The sequence below is a fragment of the Aythya marila genome (assembly GCF_965140915.1).
Source record: "Aythya marila genome assembly, chromosome: 7".
NCBI lineage: Eukaryota > Metazoa > Chordata > Aves > Anseriformes > Anatidae > Aythya > Aythya marila.
Window position 1 is genome coordinate 35,352,227 of NC_139048.1, and position 22,574 is coordinate 35,374,800.

At 35.5% G+C, this 22,574-nt stretch overlaps 1 protein-coding gene across 1 annotated transcript in view; it reads right to left on the minus strand.

Annotated features, from left to right (window-relative positions):
* CABCOCO1 (ciliary associated calcium binding coiled-coil 1) overlaps positions 1-22,574 on the minus strand; it is a gene marked incomplete at its 5' end in the record, with an annotated part of 63,995 nt that overhangs the window by 32,904 nt on the left and 8,517 nt on the right. Inside the window, 3 exons of the mRNA XM_082764677.1 lie at positions 11,305-11,377; positions 16,797-16,941; positions 20,208-20,377. Coding sequence (XP_082620803.1) covers positions 11,305-11,377; positions 16,797-16,941; positions 20,208-20,377 — 388 coding nt within the window. The remainder of the gene's footprint in view (positions 1-11,304; positions 11,378-16,796; positions 16,942-20,207; positions 20,378-22,574) is intronic.

Consider the following 22,574-nt stretch of genomic DNA (forward strand, 5'->3'; position numbering starts at 1 on the left):
TGTAACAATGCTTTTAGGAATCCCACCGGGGCACACCACAGTGCACCACTTGTAGGACTTAAAAAGAAGAAAAGTCGGCAACCCAGCCTCTAGCTATCAGTTGTTTTTAATCTGTTGTCCTAGAGGGACAAGAGTAATGCTAAAAATTCGCCAGCAACAAGCTTAAGTGAGGGTAAAACCTTCAAATACTTCATTTGAAATATGATAATTACGGGTAATTTAACATTTCTCCAAACATAAATCTTTAATTTCATCTTAAATCCTGGAGAGTACAAAAAGTTGGTGAAGTATCTTCTTTAGAACAAAAGAAAATCATTAAGTGTCCTAAATGTGTAACAGACAGGGATGAAAATGATAAACGGATGTCATGAATACAAAATGAATGCTAAGAAAAACTCTGAAGGAATGTTAGGCAGATATTCAGGCTATAATAAATTCTAAAGAACACCCTATCATTCCTCAATTTTATTAAACAAGAGCAATACAGAGTCCACAGACATTGAGACTGGTTGCAATGTACCTCTGGTCACAACACACAACAGTCAGTGAATATACGGATATAGACATACATTTCAGCCTGCTAGTGTCTGAAACTTGCCCATAGCCTTGATCACTCCAAAATTAAGACTTCTCAAGCACAGGGTGTTTTCACAACTCTGAGACCATATTTGGTCAGCCTTACAATAAATGAAACATGCATCTCTATCAGTTCGGATCTGTGCCATTGCCTTAGACTGTATTCACAAGCCTCATTTGATACACACAGTCAAAAGAAACTACTGAGAAACCACACAAATGATATTGTTCCTTGTGTACTGTTATTTGAGTGGAACAGAGACAATAAAACTTTTACCAAGTACGGGAATTCTAGCATCAGGAGAGTAGAGTATTACGTGTGTTACGATGCAATACCTGCAAATTTTTACTGCTCTCACAGCAGAGAACATTATTTTCTGCAATATGTTTTTACAATATCGTTGGACCTTCCTGTAGAAGGATCAAAAAGATGACAAGGACCACTTATTAGAAAAACGCAGAGAGTAAAAATGTTAGTGTATTTCAGCTGAAAACATCCATCCATGTTTGTTTGGGTTTTATCCTGGACAGAGCATCGTCTGCAGTGTAACTCCGCAGAACCTACGCAGGCTCTGGTATAAGCTTTACAGTCTGCAACAAGACAAATTTTGAAGACGAAATCAGTTTGAAAAATTAAAAAAGAGATAAAATTCATAGAGATACTACCTTAGCATCTTAAGATCAGCCAGAGATGCTACCCACTCTTACTCTTTACAAAGCAAAGATCAGGAATAAACAATTAAGTGTTCCTCCTCAGCTGTTTCAAGTCAGTCAAGAGGAGACTCAGGATTACGTGGCTACCACATTTTTCAAGAGCACACTGTGAAGCCAAACCATAAAATACTTCAGCTCATAGTCTTAATCATAGAACACTTTTAAAGACTCCAGCTGCTGTCTCTTTTCAAACCTACCCCGTGAAGTGAGTGTTGTCTACCTGTCCGATGCTGTTTTACTGAGTGCAATAGCTGGAAGAACATAATGATGTCTTAGCTTCTATAAGCGAAGCTGTGGGTTGGAGGGGGACTCACAAAACATGAGGTTAACTTAATGCTGATGAAAGTTACAGTTAAGAACCCGTTTCCCAAAACGGAGGGACGAGAGACAGTGAAAATCCATGGGTGGGAGCTTGCCCACGCTGCAGAAGAGGAATGAAAGGCCAAAATTTCCCACTCTGCTCTGTCACTTACAACTTGACTCCTGATTCTGTTACAAATGACAAAAGAAACAATGCAGGAACTTGGTCATGTCCCCTTCCTCTTCAATTTGAGCAGCTGCACACAGGTACCTCTGCTCAGACTGCAAGGCCTGCACCATCCATTCAGATGCTTAGTAGGCACAAGGAAAGAAGGGCACGAGGAGGGCACTTAGCCCAGGTATATGGCTGTCCCTCAAGTACTGTTTGGCAGCTTCCTCTCATATTTCTGGTGTCTCATAACAAGATTGCAGTGTATTTGGCCTCCCATTAAAGAATCAAGCATTATCCTTCGGATGGAGTCCATCCCGTTGCCAAATGTCTTCCCCATTTGAACCCTAATGAAAACATTCTGAATGATTAGAGTGAACCTAAGTGGTGCCAGAAGTCTTCCAAAAGCCTACTAAGTTACAAGCAACAAATAATAAAATGTTGAAGAAAACAGTTGTTTTGTTAATATTCTATTTACACAGCTGGGATGTTGGGAATTCTATCCATCCGTATGTTTAGTAAGCAAGGCAGATTAATGCGAAGAACTGCCATTTCCTAAGTGAAAAACAAAGAAACAAAACCCAGTAAAATTAAAAGAAGGCTCCCCCTGATCTGTCTTTCTCAGCTCCATTCCCCATACACCCACACGACTCCCCCGTAACCACGAAGTAACTGGAGAGGATTCTTCACAGACAGATGTAATTTATAACAAAGACAGGAAAAGGCAACCCTAACTCAGAGTTTGCTGCCCTTCCTATAAAGTTCACCTCCTTACCAAGAAAAAGCAGAGGATAATTTGTTTGGTTTTTGTACTCAACTCCTTTTTCTTTTATTGTAAAAAGTTTCCATTGTCCTTTTATGTTTTGATTATTGAGTAAGTTTAAAGACTTGCCAAATAGCCCTAGATTGTTAACAGACCACCACTATTTAACTTTGAATGCTTTAAAAAATAAAGACCGAGTTCACATTAATATTCTATGCCCTCCTTTTATTTATTATCTTTTCTTTGAAATTTAAACAATTTTCCTAGCTAAAGTTTATTAAATGTAAGCCTAAGTAGCAATATAAGTTACCTCACATATGAAACAGACATCCTATAAAACTCAGCTTTCTAATTAGTAACACTCTATTTTCCTGAAGTTAACTTATATACAGGAAATCAAAATAACATTTTATGAATTAAATATTCACATACAGCAGATTCAAAGTTCCGTAAAAATTCTTCATATTGTATCTTATGACAAGTTAGAAAATTAAAGCTGAAATTAGAAAATATACAAACTTTCTGGTGCATTAAAAAAAAAAAAAGAACTTTAAAGGACTGCAAAACTACTCTCTTATTCAGACTTTGAATAAGTCTTCTTATAATATCAACTGAGAGGATAAAAAATCATAAAAATGTATACTGAATATAAATCATCACAGTAAGGAAATGCCATGCTATTTATTTATATGAATAAGGTCAAAATTTTATTCATAACATAAGGTCACAAGATGTATGAATTTGATACATAAATATTCACCCGTGGGGATACATTCCCTTGAAATACCACATCACTTTTCCATTCCAGAGATAATTTTAAGAATACAATTTAATCTTCAAGATGATGAAAACCTGCAGGTAAAGGTAGAGGTGCAAAAATAGTCCTGCACTGTAGTGTAAGTTCATGGATCTCTACCTGCTTATTAATAAAAATGATTAAGGAAATTGTGGAAATAGGTCAATTGCTCTAACAAACTAGTCGCCAGTGTCTTCACACTGGACCAGCAAATGGTACCTGTCCCCAAATGGTACCTCTTAGCAATCAGCAATAATAATAAAAAATAAAATAAAAAATAATAAAAAACAACTCTCAAAATATATGTCAAACGGTATTTTCTTGAATAACTTCTTGATCAGTGCTGTATTATATGACTAAGTTTAACAGAAAATATTATTGTTCTGTAGCGGACATAATTATTTATTTAATTATTTATTGGCAGATTACTTACAAACCTTATTATTTCAAACTAACTGCAAAACTCGGGTGTATTTTGCAAATTTCTACCACCATGCCACCAATAGCCTATCTGCTTTCCCATCAGCTTATGTACAAAGCTCCTTCAACAGTTTGCCACGCTGGCTGACCTCGCGTTCTGCTTTCTAGATTCCTGGCTCCCCTACAACGTGCCTTACAGACAGCTGAGGCCAGATCACAGATGCAGAATCAGGCAGATCTGGTTCCAGCAGAGCCAACTACCCTGTGCGGCCCCAGGATGGAGCTTCCTGGGGCTTGGACTCTGAAAGGCCTTCAGGAAGACTGCTTTGGAGTGGGGGAGTTTAAACAGAGACATCTAAGAACAGCAATTCTGTTAAAAGCTATTATTTGTTTTAAAATGGAACGAAATCAAACCGAAAGTCTCAGAATCTTCTGCGGAACAGAATTACTTTGCTCAGTTCCAATTATTTTCGTTATGCTCTGGTCAAGTAAAACAACAAGAAATCCCAAAGGGCATTGACAGAGTAAACTGTTCAGGAATACTAAAAAAAAGTAAAACAAAATTAATATCCTAACAGCTTGCCCCCAGGTACTTTGCTTAATCATTTTAAAATTTCCCCAAGTCTTTATTTCTGCCAATCTCATTGTCTTCCATTAAAATTTAAATACATAAGAATCCTGATCTATAAATATTTTTAATGTGTTATAGTCCTGTGATAGAGCAATTAGTCCTCTGGATCTTACAATACTCTGGTGAATAGCAGAGAAATGCTGTCTTTAATATACTGACTATCCTTCAAGTCAAAGCCTACAATTCCTGCTTGGCCTGCATTCCAGCAAATAAATAAGCCATTGCTGCTATTATCAGAACCACGTATGTTAACATACACACACACAGAGTAATCAAGTCTCTTTTTAAGTAATTAACAAATCCAGAGAGCACATCTGTGTATATTCAAATTCCTGCACAGTTCCAGAGATGTTTCAACACCAACAACCTTTTTTTCCTCTCTCCTATTTAACATAATACAGTCAAAATGCTTTGTCAGATAAACAAATACAATACTATATGATGATGAGCTTCAAAATTTTTATTATTTTTCACTCTCAGCTTTTCATCCTCCAGGCTGATGAACACTGTGACCCCAGTCACTTCTCAGTTTAACTCTGTATATGAATAGGTCTACTGAAATAAAATTTCGGAAGCGTTTAAAAAGAGGCACTTGTTTTAAAGTTGGCAGGGTCAGAAGCATAGTGCTCTGTGTAATGAATGCATAGTCTATCTCAGCTATTCTGAATTTTTCCTGCCAGAATTTTTACTTTCATGACTTCGTACATGTTAGTGAGTTAAAAGGCATGCTTGTTTTGTATTTGATTTTTCTTAAGCAAATAATTTAAGAAGCATTTTGTCAATCATTCTCTAAAGCAAGATTTGCAGAAGTACTCAGCACCATGAATTCCACAAACTCTCTAGAGCTCTCACTGGCTTTTAGGGAAGCACAGTTCAGCTACCTGAACACAGGCATGTTAAAATAGCTGTAGAAAACCACCAGCATGCGACCTATATTGAAACGCAGCTGTTACAGGTCAGAATATCTCCACTATGGGTAACTGAGTATAGCAAAGAGTCTTTGTAAACCAAAGGACGTTTCTAATGTGCAAGATATGCTTAAAATATTTCTAGTAATAATGCATACAATCCCAATAGACTCCACTTTTCATTCAGTCTAATCATAAGCCCTTCATGATCCCTCTAGTTATAGCCATAGCAAACTTCAAGATCAAAGGACCAAATCTCAGTTATTTTTGTCACCAAAAACCACTGGCTCTCCAGCTGCTTGCTTCAGTAATCAGGTCTTTGGGACTACACACTTCTGTAGAGGACATCAAAAATTTTCTTTCAGACATCAAAAGCCCAAGTACCAGTTTGCTAGTTTTAAACATTCATATTTTAAATATTATATATAAATAATTTAAACAATTATTTCACATAATTGTGAAATAATGAAGCTACTCCTGAAGCTGTAGTTTTGATCTCCATAGTAGTAAAAGCTTGAGGACCAAGTTATGAAGGAAAGAATAAGTAAGGACATAGAAATTAAAGAAAAATGGCATATAACACAGCATTGGTTTATCAAAGATACGTGATGCCACACTAATTTCATAGTTTACTTAATAAGATAACCAATTTTCTAGACAAAAGGAATGTGAGAGACATGATCAATGCATGAGAGGACAAGAATATCACACAGAAGGGATTGAGTGACCTTGAAGAATATTCACTCTTGTATTTAACAGACTGTTTGGTGACACTGTTGGGACACGACTTTTAAAAATCTGTAGTGCGCTGAGAGTACCTCAAACAGGGAAAAAAAAAAAAAAAGGAAGCAAGGAGAATCAGAACAGCAGATCTACAAGACAGCTACATGATACAGGTATGAAATGTGGACTGATTCTAGGACCTAACATGCAGATTATTCCCAAAGAGAAAAAGCAAGCAGTATGTCATTGTACAGGGCCTCGCTTTTATCTCAGCAACAACACTGCCATTCAGTCACTTATGTTCAAACAAAACTAACTTAAAGTGGAACAATTACAAAAAACGACCAACAGGATGACTTAAGGCTACTCTGTGTGTAAGAATGTATATATCAAAAGCCTATCATAAAAACAGAGATTAGAGAAGACGGGCTTTTCTAATTTAGCTAAATGAAGGCTGACAATAAGATTGCTGTCTCTTTATATGCTAGAAAAATAAACACTGGGAATGGAATAAGAAGTAAAGGTCAATACTGGCACAAATTGGCACATGGACAAGTGCACATAAGCTTGCTGTGAATACACTTAGCCTGGAAATTAGAAGTTTTATAACCATTACAGAAATCAGGCTCCAGGGCAGCTTTCTAACTGGAATAGCAGAGACAAAAAAGTTCACTTCTTAGGCTTGAGCTTGACAAGTTTCCGAAGAGGATTATACATGCTTGCGTATGAGAAGGCAGCACTAGACCTGACAATTAAAGAGGTCCCTTCCAGTCCTATGTTCTTATGTCCTTCAAAGCAGTCTTGTCTTTGCCATGGTGATATTTACAAAACAAAGCTACAGAAAATCAATTCAGTGGTTTTTAAGCATTACAAATATTTGATATCTTCAAGCTTTGAAAAACATGCACTCCATTAGTTGGGGAATGTGTCTCTCTAGTATGAACTGATGTGCTTACAGAAATGTTCTGGTTTCATACATTCTTGAAATGCAATTCTCAAGAAATCCTTGAGCAAATTTGTTTTAAAAATGATTGATTAACCAATCTAAGTGTGCAACACCTAATGAGGATTACATATCAAAGTGAAGTCCCAGACTTCAGGACTTTTGCCATCAAGAAAGGCTTATTAGCTTTCAGATAGTGTACTTTTCCTATGCACTCTCTTAAATTCAAAACACAGAAGAGATTTTATTCATACTTAAAGCAACAAACCACCACCAACAACAAAAGACTAAACAAAAACAACCACTCACACTTGGATAAATACCAGCCATAGTCTGAAAGCTTAATGTTTCAAAAAGTAAGGAGTACATGGAAAGACAGTGTTAATGGAAATTCTTCTGCAACTCTAAGTAGGGGATGATATCTAGTGCCTGCTATAACACTGAATCTGCACTGTCATTAAACTTAATCGTTGATATTTTTATTGCAACCTGACCCACTATTACATCTCTAAAGAAAATTGCATTGTACACTACTACTTCAAGAAGTCAAACTTAGCTAGTCATCTGGGCCATAAAATAGCAGATTACTCCATCAGGCTGGCTAAAGCAACTAGGAATAAAACTAGACTTACCAACCACATTATTTTTATTAGGAAATGTTTCAAAGCAGACATAATCCCAGAAGACCTTAGCCTCATTTCATCCAAAAATACACAACACAGCACAGCAGAAAACATGAACTACAGTAAAAGGTACAATTTTTAAATCTGCGGAAAAAAAAAAAAAAAAAAAAAAAAAAAAAAAAAAAAAAGTACTGCAATATATCATCCTATCAAAGCAAAATAAATTAGCTGACCCTAGAAATAGAAAATAACAAAAACTTCTACACAATTCCTGTATTAACAAATTAAACCTTTTTTTATAAGATCTGACGTGTTAATAGGAACTGCTCCACTGAATCCCTGCCCATCAAGATTTGGTATGTACCCCATTTGCTTTCTTTGAATTTGCAGGCGTACTAGGTATACTAAGCCACAGCTAGAGGGCAAAACCTCCAGTATGGACAAAAGGTAAAAACAGTATCTTTAACAACAGCATTCTTGAAGAACTCTGGTATGTGAGCCCTACATGCATTTTATTTCGGTTCATGGCCACAGTCCAGACAAAGCACTGCTTCTTCTGCAGTTCTTCTAGATGTTGAGAAGTGCTCAGAACAGTAACAAAAAACAAAACAAAACAAAAAGCGATCAATTTACTTGGCAACCTTAACACTTCTCAGTAACTCCTTGTACCCATTGTGTTTTCTAACAGGTATTTGCACATATGTAATATATAGGTCTTTGTAGATCTGCAGTGAAGGAGAAGTAAAGGATTTGATAGCTGGAAAGGTAAGTTATAAATTTTAAAGACTGCCAAACTGGGTTAGATTTATGGTGTGTGTTTTATCATATAACCAAGCATTCGTGTCTTTCAGCGTTAACCTTTTTTTTTTCCTAGGCAATATGATCACCTCAGGCAGTTTGATTTAAAGGCTTTAGCTGATGCAAAAATATATTTAAATTAGCCAGTCATTTGTTCCTTTTTTTTTTAAAGACTTAAATACTGTCTATATTTTACAAAGTTGTTTCTATCATGCTAGCTGCATCAAACTCAGAATATTAATCAGATTGTGAAGCTCCACTAATTATGTGCTATATTTAAGTAACTTAGATTTTGTTAAGTGGCATGCAGATATTGTATGCATAATCTAACTCAGTTTTGAGTCATTTCCCTTTTCTTGTCTGATTTTATTTTACACAGGAAATGACAGGGTCATTTGGAAATAAATGCACTGAAAGATCAAAAAGGAAATCTGATTGAGAACACTGTATAATTGCCCTCACTAGAGAAAAAATAAAATTCAATGGGTGCATAATCCATTGCTATAAGTTTTATCTGGAAAACACATACCATGGCTTCTCTCAAAGGATATACAATACAGCACTAACTATTGCTTTTTTTTGTCGCAGCTGAATCTCTGCTAAAGAAGAGGCTGCTGGACTTTTGTTCAGTAGGTGATACCTTCAGCATATGTGAAGCACAAATTTACTCAGTGAGCTAAAGCAAGCCATTTCAGTTAAAGCAAATAATTTCATTGATTTGTCCAAAAGTCTTTATTTGCAAAATAAGATAATACTGTGATTAAGCTCTTAGAATGCCATGGTTCTTCTTATTTGGGCAAACCTGGCCATTACATTTTACAGTCTCTCATTCCAAAAGAACAGCTTTCATCAAGGAAGCTAATAGAAAACTTTTTAGACAATAGCAACAGTGTGCTTGGGAGTAAGGATTGCATCTAGTTGTTGGCCATGGTGTATCTACAGTGGCTTTATTTTTTGTTATTTATTTTAAAGACAGTAATCTACGCAGTGAAACAACAGCCAGCCTTTCATCAGAGATTTATCATCTACTTTTAGTGCACAGATTTCCCAGACGATCTCTGGCCCCCTTCTGCTCCCTGAGCACATGCACTGCAGGGCATGTGACTCCAGGCATGCTCCTGCCATAGGCACACACATCGAACTACATCTGCCCCTTTAGTCTGTCAGGTTTGACCTGTTCATCTAAGGGACTGCAAACACAGCAGGTAATGCTCTCCTTTATGGATACGCATTTCTAAATGTAACAAAGCTGTAAGCTTGGGAACTTGGTGTCTGTGCTGGGCTCACCTCTCATCACATTTTACACATCAAGCAAATGCAGAGAATGCCATAAATTTGTATGTATAGTTTCAAAGTGTTTAACTTATTGAAGAACAATATAACACCCTATCAAAATAAACTCTGCACGAATATAAGTATTGATCTTCTCGGGTATTACACTGTGGTTGGATAAATGCGGTTGGAGTCTCTGCCATGGGACTACAAAATATGAATTAAACCAAACTGGTGCATAGGTAAGAAATGTCTGTAAGAGAGTTGCAGCTAAAGATTATCATGAAGGTTTTGATGACAGTTTTATTGTAAATTGCACTTGTTCCTTTGATGGATTAACACCAAAGTCATTCACAGAAATACGTTTCTGCCATTCCCTAGTGGAGGTAGATGGTACAGGTGGTGCTGTCTTGCATACAAACCATGCAGAGCAGCTGCTTCTCCTTGGCTGTGAAACTGTAGCATTTTATGCTGATCTTAGACATCCAGAAATAGGTTTCAAGAAAACACAAAGACATTTATTTTAAGCTAATCTGCAACTGATATATTAACCAAATTTACACAAGAAATTATTTAATTAAAGCCTCATTAAAAATAATTTTACCAATTAGAAAGCGCTAGCCAACCACTGATCTCATTAGCTAATATGAAAACCACAACAACAGTGTGATGCTGAAGTCCTGCTTGACTTATGTAATTAATTTTGTCATTGATTCCAGCATAGCTGGAATTTTAACCCACCTTACAAACAACCTCAATCTCCAAATATTTGCATCCATGGCAAGAAAAGTCCTCCTTGCGTAAAACACAGTTATTTAAAAGCAACATGGGAGGAAATTATACCGCATCATTTACAGACCCAAACCACCAGCTTAATGTGCAAAAGATTTTTTCCAATGCATTAATAACTTTAACTTCCCTGTGTGCTGATAAGCTAAGATACATGCCATAGGAGAAATTCTACTACCGTGCCTCTCAGAGTAACCAGTTGTCTCCTAAATTAGAAATGTAAATTCTTTTGAATGTATTGTAACATATATCTTCAAGACGCACCGCCAAACAAAAGGAAAGTATATTTGACTAATTTAATCTGGCTGTTTGATTAAAGGCCACCTCCTGAGTCTACACATATTCCTATGTATTTTTTCACATATAAGTCAGAATACAAAGTTTAATAACAGTGAATTAGCTTGACTGTAAGACAACCTTCAAACTGCTGGATTTCTAGCTAGCTTGTTTCTCTAAAATCAGTATAATTAACTGTTGGTGACTACAGTGGAAAAAAAAACTGTGCATACATGAATATCAGCACTGTGGTCAGACTCTTGCTTGGTACACAAACTTTTCTGATTTTGACTGCTGATGTTAAAATAGTCAGACTCATGCATTGCTAATTCAAATGACATGTACCAACTTATAAACACATAAAAAAAAGCATTCCTGATTTAACACATTTTAGCCAACCAATGCATTTACACTTTTTTGAAATCCCAAATTAATTTTGAATTTGAGGATCGAAACATCTAACTTGTATTCTTTAATCAGCCATTTCACTTTAGTAATGAAGTAATGTTGACATAAAATTGCTTTGAGCAATACAAAACATATGCCATAGTGCATTCATTAAATAACTCTACATAATGAGTTCCATCTATATAAATGACTTACCTTATTACTTATCACCAGTTTTTCTCTAGGACTGTGGAAGAGATGTTCATACAATTTATAGGGTTTAAATAAGCTGAAAAATAAGAGAAAAACACCGCTAGTACAGCTGTAGATCTCTAGAAAAGTAACACTGTTAAAAAAAAATGTTATAGTGAGAGTTACTCTCCAGATGGGTAATACTCCGAATGTTAGAGAGAAATGGTTGTTTAACTTCAGCAGATGGTTGTTTAACTTCAGCTACGATACACGGAGTATTTAATTTACAGGACGTACTATTAGATGGCTGTAGAAAATCCAGTATGATAATTAAAAATAAAACTGCTTTGTTCTTATGGAATCAAACTCCAAGAAGACTAAGTTCTCCTCTGAAAAAAAGTAATTCCTGAAATGCATATCACGAGGATACTTATGTCTTTAGTATCAGCAGTAGTGGACAAGAAGGAAACAAAGCCAAATGAGCTAGCAGATTTGGGATGGGCTGCTTATTCCAGCGATCAAGTTTGATGTTGGAACACAAAACCAATAAAGAATGGAAGCATTTATTCTCTCAAGGTCATGTTTCAAAATCAGCGCACTATTTCCTTAAAGAAAAACTAGAAAACTAGATTGACACACTGGAGTTTTGTGCATTACACCAAAAGTAATTTAAAGTAGTAAACTTATTTTCCCTTAAAACATATGTGGATTGCCATTTCATGTTTTAAATAATTTTCATTGTTTCCTTTCTTAATGATCAATGATATCATATTTGTTTAATCAAAGGCTTGGTTTGTCACAGTTCATCTGTTACAATTACTTTTTCCTCTTAAAATCACGACGCAGAACTTCTGGCTTCTGTCATGTCATTCTGACAGGATTTAAAACTCAGTTCTGTGATTTCATAGCAAGTTCAGGTCGAAGAATGATTCTAACTTTATCACAGTCCTGTCTGACGTACCCATGAAAGATATGGCAATATTTGCAAGGAACATCTGTAACCAGTTCCTATCCTTTCCCCCCACCACACTACTAGAACCAGGAACCAGGATGGTGGTGCCTCTCTGTTCAATATTTGAACAACCACGTCTAGAATACCGAAGCCTCTTTTGAGTAGTGTTTGGACTAAATGGCCTCCACACATCCTTCCCAACGTGAATTTCTCTATGGTCTATGGAAGTAACTGTTAGAACAATGTATGCAATTACCTACTTAAAGCTACGGACACTGCTACCACGTACTGGAAGTCATGCTAATGCTATACTTACACATCTAAGCCTTCCACTGAGCCAGGAGATTAAAATATTAATCATGTTGCCTTCAAAGCCACCTCTTAAGACGTGTGCTTCTACATCCTTTGGTCTGTAAGGCAACTGCCAGTATGGAGACAGCACATACGGACACTGACAGTCCCCTGTCAGAGGATGTATGCCAACATTTTTAAGCTTATGCTTTTATTTGATTACTTTTAGAGAAACTTCTTCCTGTTTTGCCAAGTGTCTCTTAAATAGAGTGCCTGGAATACCCTGGCTAGGTCAGAAGTACACATGAATTTAAGTTTTTACTTGGAATATCAAGTATGATGCTTTCTTAGGAACCCAAGCAGAGCTCATATACAATATTTTTGAGTTTTCCCATTTTTCTTTTTCCCTTAAGAAGACCAAAGTCAGTATCATGACAGGCATGGTACATAATAGAAAGATATGGACTTTAGAGTAAGACCTCTCTTCTGCAGCACTTTCATCATAATGCAAGTAGTTTAGAAAGTTATCACAGAATCCTGGTCAAGAGGCCGATGCACTGGGGTGTAGGTGTCTGAAATACAATCTTGGCTATGACAATTAATGAGGAAACCAACAGTGGGAGTCTGTGTCCAGTCCCCACCATTTCAGCTGAACATCCTTCTCCAAATCACCTTCACTTACACAGCACCACCGGCCACTGCCACAGTACCACTGAGGTTCCACGAAACACTGCAGACCAGGGACAATTTGCCCTCATGAAAGTGGTGCTGAAGTGTCAGCTAACATACAGCAGAGATTCTTCTAGCCTTTGGGAGCAGCTCAGAATTAGGAGAACACTAAGGCAGTACTGCCAGCCTCTCTTACGTGACAATAATACATTTTGCAGCATGATTAGTCAAACACACCTGTGACTCTTCCAAATACATTTGTACCCAAATGGCGGCAGACAGTTTTGCACATACGTACAGATGCATTTCCTAGTTTTGTGAGAAGTATTATAGCAGCCATATTGAACATTTGGCTCTGTAAGTGCCATATAAAAGTTTTATTCTATAGTTACATTTAATTCAGCCAATTACCATTTGTTAAAAAACAAATTTGATTACTCGCATAAGAAATTTGGCTACCGTAAACTGTAAGTTCCCTTCCCCCACACCCAAAGCACATATGTACTACAAATGAAATGGCAAATATTGTAGCATCTTAATTACCTATTTACTGCAGTGTTTCACCAAAGAATTCCTGCCATGTTTCAGCGGAAAAATAGGAATTTGTTTATGAAATATGTTTAAACAGACTTCAGAACTTAGGTGGAGATGACTCAGACAAATTCATGAAAATACATGTGTCCTCTCTCTCTCACACACAGATCTATTTTTGGTAATATTCTAACACGGATTATTTGAAAAAAAAATTTTATGAGCATCACAAACTTACAAGGAATTAGATACATATCTTTCAAACTGTACTGAGAGAACCTAACATTTCAAACTTCTTTCTTTTCTTTATTCCAATGCCTTGGAAAGGAGCCAGATTGAGAGAAGCTGAAAATTAGTTCTTTCCCTTAGACCTTCTAAATGTGTTAAGATATTCTTTACAGACCGTGTTCCATGTAGAGATAATTTACAGTATTTCCAAAAATATAAGTCATTACTTTTGGCATTTCTGAATTTATTTTTATTTTTCAAACAGAACTCTGTTTGACCTGTCACCCTTAATCCTATATCAACGAAAGAATTCTTCCATTTAATGCTCTTTAAATCAAATCATGTAGATTATACAGCATCGGTGCTTATTTTAAAACTGGTATAGTTTTCTTTCACCATGCATTATATAAAATGCTTGTTGTGAACAATTAAGAGCCTGTGCCAATGTATTTAGTAATTACATAAAAATAATTTTCCTCATGCAAGTAAGATTTTTCAGAATAAAACCTCTTATGATGTCATATGAAAATATAAAGGTGATTAACAATGACATATTTTCCCAACTCCACTGCCTCCTGAAAGAAAATGTCAAGAGCTATGTTGATATGTGTTTGCTGCAGGAGACAGGATAAAAAGACGATAACTGTCACCTTCCACCAGACCTGAAGGTATCATTATAGTTGTTATACAGCTTGTGCCAATGTAGTTGAGCATTTGTCCCCATTTCCATTATGAATCCCATGGGTTCAGAGCTCACCTATAAAAATGTGATCTGAACTAAAACATGTCATACTATCTTGAATAGAAAAAAAAATAAAGCTATAGGTCTATCATTTAAAATTAAACAAAAAAAAAAAAGGTGAAGAACAAGAAAAAATGTTGAACTAATACATAAATTTGAGTTGTAATAAAACTCAGTCAGCCTATTCCTGAGTTCATAAAGTTCGGAATACAACTACGTAAAAAGTGTGCTGATTCAGTTTCGATTTAGAAAAAAAAAAATATTCACATGAATGAAATAATGCATTGTATAAAGTGGATACACATGGCACATTTTAGCGTATGTGCATATATGTGTACGTGTGTATATCCATGACCTTGTAACAGCACGTACTTCTAGTAAGTTGAGTGGTATGAAAATAGAACTACACGTCTGGCAGCCAGAATACCACTGCTGTACTGAGGCATGATTGTATTCCTGCTGAGTTAATACTTCGGTGATAATAGAATGGAGCATCTAATCTCTTGGATGAAATTCTTGACACTGTGAAGGACTTACTTCATGGACAAGATCTCTTTCAATGGATAGTTCACACAAGAGCTACAGAGATCCTACTTCGAAAAAAACATTTGTTCCAAATAAATATACAAAAGGCACAGACAGGAAAAGAGAAGTAGAAGTTGAATGAAACATTTTAAATGCCAAGCTTCTTTTTAATTTAGGGGAGTACTTGGCAGGACACTGGTTTGCATTGACTACACAAATTTGAGATATAAAGAGATGTTCTCATTTCATATGGGAAGAATCTGAAGTTCTTTTTATTTTCCATGAAACAGAACCAAACCGAACCAACATCGTCATCATCAACAACAACAAAACACAGAGCAGGAGAAAGCCAGATCTTATAACTCAACTGTAAGAGAAATCACGTGTGATGGGCTTAAACCCCCACTAAGAATCTATCAGTGCCCTAAACCAGGAGACTGTCAGCCAACCTTGTATTTTTGTCTCTTTTCAATAAAAACTTTAATGCGTTCAAAAAACACTCTTTAATAATAATAATAGTAATAATAATAATAATAATAATAATAATTAAAAAAAAAAAAACACCTCTTTGCCACATTAAAATTCTGCTAGGAAAAGAAGAGTCAGAAAATTCCCAACAATTCTACATAAATAGTAAGTCCATGACTGATCTGTATGTCCATCTGCCACAAAATCTCTCTCCCTAGCACTACCATTGAGGTCATGAAATGGGCTCAATAGCTGAAGATATATAGCGCATAAACATATATTACCATCACACCTTTCCCATTTTCCATCTTGCTCATCCTGGCAATACAAGAACTTAAGGAATCATTCATCCATCAGGTGCTGGAAGCAGCGGTGTAAGAGTATAGGCTGCTGTCCTAACGATGGCACTTCAATGAAGAAAGGTCTGTATATGTTACTAAGACTTTGTATGGAGAGGAGTGATTAGCTACTGACACTTCATTTTTTTCCAAGATACATAACTGAATTACTGCTGTTTATATCTTTCTGTGTCTGTTTAAAAGCTGAGACCTGTCAAGAAACCTCGTCATGCAGATGCCGAACTTATGCTAATTTATGCAACAAATTAACAAATGCAACATTCTTATTACTCATACTTATTTACCATAGCCTTAATTCTGTAAAGTACAGAACTTTAAACCACTTAAGAAGTCCACTACAGCTGACAAGGTCACACAAATACTCAAAGTTACAAATGAGACTTAGGATTTTGTTCAACTGAATATAGAATTAGAAAGCTTTAAAAGCAAAACAAGAGTATTCTGTATACACCATTCTCCTCGTTCCTTTAAATCACCCAAACCTAAACCCAGATAGAATCTTTTCAGAATAATCTTATGTCAAGATAAAGTTCCCATCTAAATTCTGAATTTTCCAGGCTTTGACATTGGAGGTCAGATCTTTACCACTGCTTGAGTATTCTCTTTTCTTTTTACTTTTTCAAGTTTGGTATACGTAGCATGTTGGCATAGTAAGTACATACCCAATTAAATAATTTTAACTTATTTTATCAGCAGATTTCCTACCACATTAAATTATTTGAATAAGACATCATGTATCCTAGGGTAGTACCTGATACTCAAGTAATCAATGATTTCTTTGGCTTGCTCAATGCTGAAGACATCCATGTCACCACTTCTTTCTGAATCAGTTTCTCCTATTCCAGCCATTGCTTTTCCAAGTTCCTTTATGTTATCTTCTAAGGTCATATGTTTGTCTGCAATGAATTCCAAAGAACAAAAAGTAAATATAAACATAATAGAGGTGGTTTCCCCCCCCCTTTTTAGGGCATTTTAATTATAAGACTTCTAGAAGCTTAAGCAGTTATATTATGAGTCACATGGAAACTGAAAAAGCAACAGTGGCCAAACACTTTTGTCTGTAGCCATTATTCTTATCAATAAAACACGCATTAAAATTCCATCATAAAATCACTGATGAGCCCTAGTAATGCAACGACCACAATAATGGATGTTTAAGACACTACAGGTTGGTCTTTTATGTATGCAGAGATAACCACAGGCAGAATATCATGTAAATGCTAGATGCAAAGTATGATTATCCTTAAAATGAATTTACTATTGCTTATGTATTGTAAATAGACTGTTCTTCTGACCATATCCCTTGCAATATAAATCAGAAATACATGAACAGATGTTAAAAATGGCAAGCAATTTTAAAATACTTAGTCATAATTGATTAAACTTGAATATGTTTAATATTCTGCTTGCATAATCGTTTACACCCCCAAAATAAATAATGACTTTCCAGTTTTAACTTGGAAAGCAAAACCAAATGCCAACACAGTTTTGAACTAAAATTTAAATTCCTTTTGTATACTTGATTAAAAAAATCTTAACAAAAATGTGAAAATATATCAATGCTTGCTAAACGTTGCATTTAAGAAAGGATCCATCTTTCTGATTTGTGTACACTGTGTGCTATCACTAAAACCACGGTGGAGTTTAAAAAAAAAGTTACCAACACAATTTGCTTGTTCTTTTCAAGTCTAAAAATCTAGAGTAGTAAATGGGGAAATATCCACCAGTGCTGAAATAGATTTATTTTTCTTATTGCTTTAATTCTCTACTGATCCGCTTCTTGGTTCTTTGTACAGAAAACAAATTTAAAAACTTCCAAGATTCTGGTCTTTATAGTTTTGCCCTTTAGTTGTACAGCAATCAAAAACCAGAAAATTTCACCTCAGTTTTCAGTAACAGAGGCGGCATGATATAAATAACCATAATGGGAAAAAAATCAAGAAATACAGAGAACGTGGGGGGAAATAGAAGAGAAGCCACGGGAAATGAGAAAGAATAGCAGAACTAGAAATATCAGTTAGTGGGGAAGTAAAGATAACAAGATCACTAGAAGTGACAATATTCAGGCCCAGGTCCTCTCTCCGGCTAGTCCAAATTTTCTCTTTCCTTTGCACAACTGAGTTTCAGGCTCAACTGCCTGTCTCAGAATGGCTCTCACACGGCATCTGTGAGGTAAGGAGCACTTTATGTTCAAAGTGTAGACCAAATCACACAAGTAGTTCACACTGGCTCCTCAGCTGGTTGCAGTCCCTATCCTGTTTCACTTTCTCTGCAAGGAATATTTGTACAGGCAACAACGATCCCTTGGCTCTCAAACTGTTTCTCCTCACCCACCCAAGCAAGAAGAGCCGTGAGTTTCTAAATCTCTCTTTTCCTCTCTTTTAACAGCCTTAAATGAATTTCCACTACCCTCGTTGTCTAAATCCATTATTTCCGTCCCATGCTATTGTTGCTATTATGATCAAATCAGCTTCTCCAGGCTGCTTGGGTACATTGTAGGGAAGGAAAAGGAAATGATCATTAATATAGAAGACATTAACATTTTATTGTTAGTTGAAATGTTTCGTCTTGGAACTTGCACCAGCTGAGAACAGTAACTACAAGGAAATTCATATAAGTAACTATAAGGAAATTAATCTCAGCCCTGGGCTAGAGCATAATTTGTAAGATGGATTATTTGGGGAACTTTGCCGTGAAAAAAAATGTAAGAAGTCTCTTGCAATTACAAACTGCATTTTCTTTCCCTGGAAGCCATGTGTCTTAGCCAAATATGAATGAATTTTCAGAGGACAGCAAAAAGCAAATTCACAACCCTTGCTTGCCAAACCTTAAGTCTTTACTTCAAAGCATAGGGGTATTAGAGCTATTAAAAAAAAAAAAAAAAGAAAAAAAAAAAGCTCAAAATAAAACATTTATTTATTTGACAGCCTCTGTCTTGAAGTCCATTGAATGTTCTACTGGAAATTTTATATGTTAAAATTAATCTAAGGCAGACACTGCCACAGAAAATTTTAGCTGAAAGAGTTAAAGCTTTGCCAGACTTCATGCAACTAAGATCAGATTCCTGAAAAATGTCAGTCAGCTTTAATAATCAGTTGTGCTACCAGCCTGTCTAGTACACATGCATTACAGTCTCATAAAACTAATTTGTGTCATGTTTCCATTCTTCTCCATTGTTATATTAATATAGTTAGCATATGTTAAGATACTTTCTCATTGGAGACAGGAAGGACAACTGGAATTCCAATGACCATAAAGCACGTACATATTCTGTCAAAATTCCAAGTCAGAAAGGACCTTGATTTAAACTACAATGAAAGAGTATAATAATTATTATGAATTTGATTTTAAATATTCATCTTTACTTTGAATAGAACCACTGTGTCCTTTCACTTTTCCTCTGGGATAGACTCTTCTCAACATAATCACCTTCAAAGTGAATGTAAAGTTAAGAATTGTGATCTCTGAAGAGGGTTTTGAGAGGATACAGCTACAATTATTTTTTTTGGCTATTTTGTTCCTGCCAGACCCAAGATGCATGCTTTTTAGCAAATTTCCTCATAGCCACCACAGCTAAAGTCCTTTCATTGTTATTTTTCAACTTTGGCAGCGATGCCAGTTTACTTCCCTCATCAGTCTTTAATTAACCAATACATTTTGTGCCCAAAATGCAGAATTTGCCATAGCAAAAGCTCCCTGAGAGCTAACCTCCAAGGACAAAATAAATGTAATTCTCCTGGTATAATTCTACAGGATGTACCAAATATCTCAAACATCAGAGAAATGTGCCCAAGGCTATGGTGACTCAGTCACAGAGAGCTGAAACCAGAATTTAGATGTTCCTTGCTCTCGCTCTACTGTAATGATTATTTATTTTTCCATACCAATGATGAGGTCTTTTCAGGACCTGGTCCTTTTGTAGCATATACTGTATAAAGAAAGAATGAGGGATATTCTCCTAAATAGACTACAGTTCTCTCTAATCAAACATCTTTCAGGGAGAATTATTATCAGGCACAAGATATAGCATGACAACATTCAAGAGGAAAATAAATTATTTTACAATCACTTGCAATTAAAAACCGCTTTACTAAAATGACTGGAAAGCATTCTTGCCTTCCACTTCAGATATTTTTATTTTATAATTTTTAATTATACTTACCACGGAGGTTCTCCAACAGAAAGTTTAATAGATCCATGAATCCTGAGAGCTGCACAAGACTGAAGTTCTTTTCTTTAGCCCACCAAAATCCGGCAGTATAATAATCTAGCAAAATAGCTTCCTTCAAAGATGTCTTTAATTGTTTAAAATTCAGAAATTCTTCCAGCTTTCTAAAAGAAAAAGCAGAGTAAAATAGTGAAATTTAAAAAATAGAGGTTTCAAAGTTTAATTTAGTGATTGTACATGTATTAGTATTTTACACATATACATGTATATATTTTCCAGAAACTTAGCTACATCAATTTCTAGATATGAACACTGATGGTTAGAGGAAAAAAATCAAATGAGGAAAGTAAGCAAGCACCTACAGGTTTCAACAGGCACTAATTAAATGTTAAGATATAATTAATGAAGTAAAGAGATTTACAAAAATCAAAGAGAAATGCAGGCAAAATTCCCAAAGAAATTCCCAAAGTGTTTGTTCAGGTAGGGGTTTGTTGGATGAAATGGGACAAGTCTCTCTATTTTTTTTGAGATATGTTTACAATATTAAAAAAGATCTTGCTTTCCATTAGTGATTATTTTTCACATAGACTCTGAAGAAAAATTGCATCTGAAAAATCAGGTAAACAATATAAAACTACTAAAAATATCTAACATATTTAGAATTTTAAATTCCCCTTTCATAATTGTAAGAACATCTAGGAAGAATCCCATCTTATTTTTCTGGCACACTGGAAAATTTTCCACTTATTTTAACTTGAAGAAGTAATAATTATAGAAAAATACATTTCCTTCCAGGAGACTATGATGCTACTGACGTATTTACATCTACTCTATCCAAACATGGAATTATTTATGTCTTTTATAATAATTGTATGCATTTTTCCACATGAAGAGTTTATAGGGGATCAGGACTAGGACTTCAGTTGGCAGTTTGGGTGTAACTTAACCATGTCTCAGGTAGTTAAGTTTTACATCAAAGCAATCCTTGGTTTCTTAGCTATACCTGACTGCACAGGTGCCAGCTGTGATCACAGTTTTTCCTCCCCTGCAAGAGTGAAGTCTTCCCCCCCTTTCCCCCCCTCCCGTTTCTCTTTCCTTCCTAATAATAGCATTAATATCAGACCTACTCAGAGGCAACTGTTAGTTTTTCAGGGTTTTCATCAAGCCAGTTGAGATACACTGCCAAGTAAGATGAATTTTTTGTTTTTCATTTTTTTTAATTAAAGCCTCAATAGCTAACAAAGTAAAGCATATAATCCAATCAGTTTTGTTTAAAACATGTACTCCTTTGTTCTGCATGACAAATTTGTACGGCTGTACACATGCAAGGCAGTTAAAAACACTTAACTCTGTACTGAAATAGAAGTGGAATGTGGCCAGCTGAACTTTCCAAGGTTTGAAACAGTCCATATCCTCTCTTTCTGAAGCTTCTGCCAACTCTGTGTTTTCATAATCAGAGCTTCTCAGGGATTTAGATTTTCTGTGATGCTACTAACAATGCCAGAACTGATTTTTTCAATATTCTGCAAGACTTCTCACTGACAACAGTATCTATAAATGATCAGGAAATTATGGGTGATTTAGATTTCTTAGTTACATCGATTGCTATTTCTTCCTTTATGGGGTGTGCGCAAGTCCTAAGGAGATGGATGGCAGTACAGAACTCCAATATATATGGGAATGCGAGACATCAAAATTTTCATACTGAACCAGATCATCTATTCTGATTTTCCATCCTGAGCTGTGGTCTTCAGAATGCTCTTGTGTAGAGTAATGATGCTCTGTGGTAATCTAACAAAATTTCAATGCTGGTGGTAAACTGCTTGGAGTATATAAAATACCCTGCATCTATCCCCTTCAGTCAGATGCAGTATATACTTTATGATTAACTTGTGCGTGCGTATGTGTGTATATATATACGCACATATATATAAATACATGTGACCAGCTGAGACTAAGAAAAAACATATGACCTTTCAATGCTTTCCTTTTTAATTTTAGCAAGAAATTTTCACAATAAATTGCATCATCGAGTACATTTTAGTCTCCTTTGGGTTGTATGCTTCAGTCTTCTCTAAAGAAAGGGGCTTATCACTCGAGAAAATAATAAATGAAAAAATATATAAACTATTATTTAAAGGGTAAAAATATTTTTTTTTCAGTTTTCATTAAATAACAAATTTAAAAAGGAAAAATAAATCCCATCAGGTAAGGAAGGTTTTTTTTTTTTTTCCTCAAAACAAAGAGAAATGAGAGGAAGAGAATATTTCAAGAATAATATTTTAATCTCTCAAAAACTCTACGTATTCAGAAAGAGCGTTAGTTTTGTTGTCTTTTTTTTTTTCTTATATTTTTTTTTCT